Source organism: Triticum aestivum, chromosome 1D, assembly GCF_018294505.1.
Source record: "Triticum aestivum cultivar Chinese Spring chromosome 1D, IWGSC CS RefSeq v2.1, whole genome shotgun sequence".
Taxonomy (NCBI): domain Eukaryota; kingdom Viridiplantae; phylum Streptophyta; class Magnoliopsida; order Poales; family Poaceae; genus Triticum; species Triticum aestivum.
Window position 1 is genome coordinate 18,108,197 of NC_057796.1, and position 7,063 is coordinate 18,115,259.

At 45.1% G+C, this 7,063-nt stretch overlaps 1 protein-coding gene across 1 annotated transcript; it reads right to left on the reverse strand.

Moving 5' to 3' along the window:
- Nucleotides 1-3,627: 3,627 nt before the first annotated feature.
- Nucleotides 3,628-6,762, reverse strand: LOC123163273 (uncharacterized). Its single transcript, XM_044580967.1, has 2 exons — nt 6,612-6,762; nt 3,628-4,356 (listed from the first exon to the last, which is right to left on the reverse strand). Exon 2 carries the CDS (start codon nt 4,300-4,302, stop codon nt 3,781-3,783), a length of 522 nt encoding a protein of 173 aa, XP_044436902.1. The 5' UTR covers nt 4,303-4,356; nt 6,612-6,762; the 3' UTR covers nt 3,628-3,780.
- Between the last annotated feature and the right edge of the window lie 301 nt (nt 6,763-7,063).

Below are 7,063 nucleotides of genomic sequence, written 5' to 3' on the forward strand. Positions count from 1 at the left end.
CTCTGTTTAGAGGGTTATTGCAATGTGTCTGCGAGTTAATTGAGGTACAAAGCATAGCGAATATGGAGGTTGAAGTATTGCGAGTGTTTGATGATTGGAATTAAAAGTGCAAGAATAAAGTAAAATAACAAGAGAGCAAATTGAAGCAATCGAAATCAACAATAACACATTCTCAGGGAGTCTGGATTCACCACTAGTATGTATCTAACATAATTATGCGAATGCATAATTCTAGGTCCGGGTCACTAAGCCACATCACATCATTTCTATAAGTGGGCAAAGCCTGATGCATCATACGTGCATACATGTGTAGCGACATATCACACATGCCACCACCGTTCCTCACCACATTCAGGTTGCAGCAACGATGATTAAGGGTCTCCCGTGGATGCGGCCAATGGAGATCTTCATTATTCCCCTATCAATCACTCAGGGGAGGAAGGGAAGTAATTACTGTCGCCACTTATACTTTCGCAACCCACCATCGCAATGAGACTAAGATCCTTCACGCTATAGTAAGGCAATATCTTGAGTGGACAACTTCACACAATATTGTGAAAAAACATGAGCATAAACATGCAATAGAAGATTTCATATCCTACTGGCGTTCAACACCTAAAGATACTAGGGTTCTTCCGTATCCCCGAGAACAAGGTGGTTTACTCAGACATAGAGACAACAACCATCGTAGAAATAATCATGGCAATCATGGATGAAAGATCAATGTAATTCACGTAAGAATCCACCTAGGGTTTTAGTATTACAAAGAGATGAATAGTTGGGTGACAATGGTGATGATGGTTGATGACGTAGCGGGGCCCTTTTTGTCGGTTGCCCCTCTGGATCTCTTCCATAGGCTAGAGTTCTTGGTTCTGGTGCGAGCTATGATCTTTGTGTGTCTCTTCTCAATGATCCGAAGGGACAGGGGTGAAGTAGTCGATCCAGGGGAGGTGGCACTGCTTGGTAAGAGCACTGGCATGAGTGATTGCCCCCGTACGTACCAGGTGTCTTCTTCTCCTCTAGAAGCGTCTGCACGACTGCTCTTTCTCCCAGCTAATCGCTGCTTTCTATGTTAGGTACTTGGGTAATTATCATGCCAATTAGCTTGATTCACCCGTATATTAAAATTCACATCTTTAATACTTTGATTCTTTCCTTCATTAAGATCTTGGGTGAATCGGACAAACAAAGGTGCTCACACACAATAAAATCTGAAAATTCTACACTTATTATACAAAATAAGAATTAAAATACGATGCAAAATTGGAATCATCAGTGGACCGCACATCTGCGCCGCGACTCAAAAACTTGGTTTTGCATAGCCCGCACATCTTCGTGTTAAGCTCTGGTGTACAAAACTTAAGGTGAACAAGAAGTTGGTGTGGGATGTGCGAAATCAAATTTTCGAATCTCGCAACAGATGTATTGTTCATAGTGTGTGCGTGCTCCCTTGCGTGCCCCTGCGAAGTTCTCCTAGAAGTCTCGGAGGATACTAAAACTGTCAAGTCTTATTTTCTTTTCTTTGTGAACCCATCCGTAAAGAAATATAAGAGCGTTTAGATCACTACTTAGTGATCTAAACACTTTTATATTTCTTTACGGAGGGTGTGCTTGTTTATATGGCGTATAAGACTACAAATTATGACCAACTACTAACCAAGCACATCGATTGACATAAATGAAACATAAAAAATGTTCTTTCCTTGTTGCAGGGACATTCTAGTGACCACAGTGAACAGTAACGAGAGTACGATCGATCGTGATGTGTGCTTGTACCTTGACCAATGCCACCAGGTGTGTACCACTCTAGTTGAGCTACAGCAGCCAGTAGTTTTCGCGAAACTAATATTGTGTACTTTTTTTTCCGAGATAACTAATATTGTGTACTTCACGAGAGACATTCTCTAGAAGTCCAGAGGATGTTTTTTTTTTTTTTGTGCGTGTGAGTCCAGAGGCGTTTGGAGCACGCAGGGGTGGATGAGGCTCTGTGTTGTTGTATGGGTTAAGCGTTAGGTACTGTTAGCTGCAGTAGCGGCAGACTGGAATCCCACTTTTTAGTTTTCAAAAACTTGACAAACTAGACAAGTCCTTTTTTCTCCTACCGTTTGGAAATGGAATCCCAGTGGCGTCCCCCATTTATTTTCTTCAACATGAACACCATACATGCCACATTTCTCTACTTCTTTTTTCGCACAAATATATTTCTCAACTTTTTTTCTTGAGGAATAATATACTCCTCTAAATTTTTCTCTTCTTGAGGTGATAATACATTTCTCTATATTCTTAAGGTTTTTGGTCTGTCGATCTGAGTTTTATTTTAACACATGGGCTTCTTTGAGGGATAGCAGAGCTCTTTCTATATGCATGGGCGCGGTAGGGTTGTCGTCCTTGGAGGATATAAAGCTCACGTCGGCCCGGCCAACCGATTAGTACTGAGTAATCATGCTGCGGGCCCATGGAGCGCCTGGGCTGGCTTCGGCCCACGGGAACACGTGCTGTACCAGACCGGCCTGTCCCACCCATGACGCCAGCCTCTCCTGCCTGTCCCTTCAGGCTCAGCCGCTCAGGCATTGCCACTGTCACGAGTCTAACTTTTCATCTTGCTACTTGCAAGGTTCAAAAAAACGTCACATCTTGCTTAACGATGGATAATTGAAGCCAACTACAGAGGAGCTAAATGCTCAATGTTGCATCTTTCTTTTCTTTACTTCAGCAATTTCCACGGCGAAAGATTATTATCATCATCTTTTCTAAAATGTCTCAAAAAAACCTAGGATCCTCGACAAAACCATCGCAATCCTATAATGGCACAATTCCTTGGGTTAATCACACTCGACACTCCCCCTCACGTCGAGGCCCTAGGGGTTCAGGTTCGAGATGTGACCGCCACGTGCGGAAATGACACAACACCCGTCATCTATATTATTTCCAATCTTCAAGATTCAAAATGCAAACCCTAGGCCTCCTGCTGCAAGGACAAATGGCACCGGATCGGACTATGCTGCGGTTGAGGTACAGTTTCGACACGTTGCCTCCCGGTGGCTTGTCGTTTGTCAGGCACTGCAGAGACGAGCTCGTTAGACCTACCATTTACAGCAACCACGACTAAGCCTACGCCAATCAGTAACCTGTGCTGCTACATAGATTTGGGGACTATATGGCGACCAGGCAGGTATATAATAAGCCATGTGCTTGGTACCCTACAAAAAAAAAAGTGTCCATAATCACATATAATTAGAGGATATGGTATGTCAGACCTCTGTACTCCGCACAAAGCCTACAGTTCACTTCACCTAACTAAAGGCCAGTAGCACATGAACAAGATCAGAGACCCATCATCACAAGTAAGCAGACACACAAATAAGCCGGCAACAGTGAATGGCATCTCGTTCAAATACTGTGCTTGTCACCCTACAAAGTACAACCGACGATCAAGGGCGCACATTGCAGAGTGTCATCAAAGAAAATGACAGGATGTGCCTTTGTTTCTGTTCTAGCAAACAAGGCAAGCACACAGCCCTAGAAGGCGTTGATTTTGATGTCGATGGAGAAGGGAATGACTGCAACCGAGACAAGGTGAAGAACAATCTTCGTAGCAGTGTAGATCACATAACATAGATCAGCAGATGGACAATGTCAGCAACCTACTCACGAAGATTTTTTTTATTTAGGAAATGAGCAGTGCATCGATCTCTGTTCTACCCGACTTCTGATAAGAGTATATATAAACGAGAAGCTGCGAGTTTTAATGATAATATTTCCCCACAAAATGACACAAGCTCATGACGATGATGGCGGGGGCGGTGGTGGTGCTGATGGTCCCCTTGGCTCATTGCCTTGCTGGTGATCCTTCCCAGCAGCCTTCTCATCCAAGACATCCTTCAGCCCTTCCTGATAGGTCTCCACATAGTTCTTCACTGCACTCGTGTAGGTAGAGGCGCGTGTCATGTATATGCGCCGCAGCGCAGGCTTCAGGGTCTCCGCCCCGCCCTTTGCTGCCACTGCGAGATCCTCAAGCAAACTAGGCTCACTTGTAGTTTTCCCCTCCTTGGTGCTGTTAGGCTCAGATTCCTCTTTGACCTTCTTGTAATCATTTGGCCTGAGCTCGGGACCGATGTCCCTGACCCAGGAAGCCCCATAGAGCCTGGTTGCCTCCTTGAGGATACACCATTTTTCTTTCAGTGTGAGCTTAGGACGCCTCTTGGTGCCCGGAGGGTCTGGCAGAGAAGATGGGAAGGCAATCTCTTTAAGATCATACCTCACGTAATCATACAACTTCCTGCAAACAACTCTGAACTTCATGCTACTTGATTGCTCCTACAGCAACCTCCTTATGGGGATCGACGATTAATTAACCTGCACAGCAGCAAGAAGAGCATAGCGTGTTAAGGCTTTCTATTTTTCTCTCTCCAACATTTTGGATTAGGAATATCAAAGAAAAGACAATAAAACAGAACACAGCGAAGTTGCTGCAAATGGTAAGCCTGAACTCAGGATGCGATGTGGCAGGGAATTTTTTGGAAACCATGTGCGAGTTTAAAGTAATTAACTGGATGTCCTGCAAACAACAAAGCACCCATTCAGTGGGTCTATCACAGAGGGACTTTATCAAACACCTTGCCTGCATAAGCAAAGTAAAGAGAGCCTACGGATTTAGCTAAGCGTTAAGCAAGCAAACCACTCATCAGGCTATAAGTTCAGCTAGAATGGACGCTCTCTTATACAGAAGATAACAAACCCATACCACGTGAATATAAATCCATACTGCATGAAACAATCAGACTGGAAGTGTAGGCTCAGTTCCTGGACAGAGAACTGCTCGGGAAGTAAGCTTAGAAATAAGGTCACTTGAGTCCTAGAGGCACCGTCGCCCTCGGTGACACCCCCAGAGCCCAGAGTCGACGTCGAGCGAGTGGGAGGCGATTTGGCAGGAGGAGAGGAGCAGTGATGGTGAAGGACATCTGAGCCTTTTCGGGGGAGTGGGATGGTATCAATCAGGGTGCAAGTGGGAGAGGACTGTCCGCATGGCCACTAATCCCAGCCTGAACTAAAAACTGCAGGATTACAAAACTAGCAGCATACATTTGTTCATCTCCGGCGCTTAGACAGAGCCAGTGAATCAACTGCAAGATGGGGAAACTGAAGCACACAAGATCCAACCTTTCCTAGTCAAGCAAGCCCTGGATAATTAGACATGTGAGTCAAACAACATTTTTTAGTTTAGTTAAGGTGAAACTGCATTAAGATTGGTGTGGATCGCAGAAAGTTAAACTGAAGTCAAGTTAATTAACAAGTTGTTGTCCCCTAATCCCCTCTCCCTGTTTCCCTGTGGCTACTCTTCTCCATCGCTGGCAGCTACTCTCTCCCGCACCTTCTCCAACACTGATTGACATTGCAAGCAGCAGTCACCAATCACAAAAAGCATGCAGTGGGTGCAGCTAAAACAAGAGAAAGAAGCATGAAGCTTGCAGATGGTGAGCTTTTAGGCCGGTGGTCCGGAAGGGGGGGGGGGGGGGGTACGAAATGAATCAGCGCTGGGAGATGGGCGAGGAAAGGGGAGGATGCAACGGGAGACTGAAGGATCAAGTTGTGGAGTGCATCCGGCAGTGGATCAGCGCCGGCACCGCCACGCCTCTGTCATCTCACGATTGTGGACCTTGTGGGGTTATCCTCTTTTTACTATAACAGACTTGGTACTATTCTTTAAAAATAATAGCTCTGTCTTCTACAACCTAACTTAATGTAAGACGTTTTTGCAGTTTAAATTAAACTGCAAAAACGTCTTACATTAAGTTACAGAGGGAGTAGGTTTGATAAATAGATCATTTTCTAACACTGCTCTGCATGCTCTGAAGAGAAATAATTCTGCCTTCCAAATACAACAGTTCTTGCAGAGGGAAAAAAAAAGATGATCAGTCTCATGATTCACATGAAGATGCTATGCTCAAGCCAAGTGCTTTTACAGAACAAATCCTCATCCTGGCCGTCGGTTGTTTATTGCAGCAAACAAAGAAGAAATGACGGCTTAGATCACCACCAATCTAATGGACCTCGCGAGCCTGGCTCGACTTATGTAATTCTGTCCGGGCTCCTCCCCTGGCGGCCACTTTTTTGGCCGTGCCGATTTTTACCATTTGTGAATATATGTATACTCTTCATTATTAATATAGGACAGGTTCTTACGTTTTTTGACTAGGAATTAATCCGCACAGTGGAGGAAATAAAACCTGTTGAAGCAATTCATATCTGCTCTCACGGTTTGGGCTCCAGATTCGTAATGCAAGATGGTTTTAAAAAAACATACTATCAAGGTTACGAAATAAAAGACTGGGCACAGCATGACTGCATGGGCATGGGCATGGCGTAGCAAACCATTTGTGGCTCCGTGCAACAGAGCATGCGCACGGAAGCATTTGACCGAACACCTTGCCTTCATATCAGAGCGTGTCCCCCGTCTATGACGCGTCTAATCAGAAACCTAGGCTTCACAAGGAAACGCGACGCGGCTGGATCGCAGAAACTAAAGAAGCAACCAGTGAAGTGGGACTCGAACGTCGTCGAGCTCTCGATTTTCGGACGGAGTGGAAAATCAGCTTGCGGGAGATGCAAACCTGGCGGTGGCGCGCCGAAGCGAGGAAGGCCGAAGGAGGAGGAGGAGGTGCGGCGCCTTCTTTCTTCCGAGAGTCGGCGCGGAGAGGCGACGGCTGCGGGCTGCGGCGCCGGCGAGGCTGGCACGCGTTCCGGGCGGCGGGCTGTATTTGTTTTTTTTTCCTTGGAAATGATTTATAACAGGGCGCGCCGCTTACTAACGTAGCTTAAATGGGCCGGCCCACCCAACCTGGTTCTCCTACTCTTTCTTCTTCTTTGCTCCCTAGGCACGGCGGCTGAGTCGACGTGACACACTACTGTATTATCATCGGGTTTCTACGTTTTTCTTCTGTTTTTATTTTCTATCATTTGCTTTCTTCTTTCTCTCTTTTGTTTTTTTAATTTGAGAACACTTTTTAAAATACAATTATATTTTAAATTTATATAAAACATAATAGTCATTTAAGAAAATTTA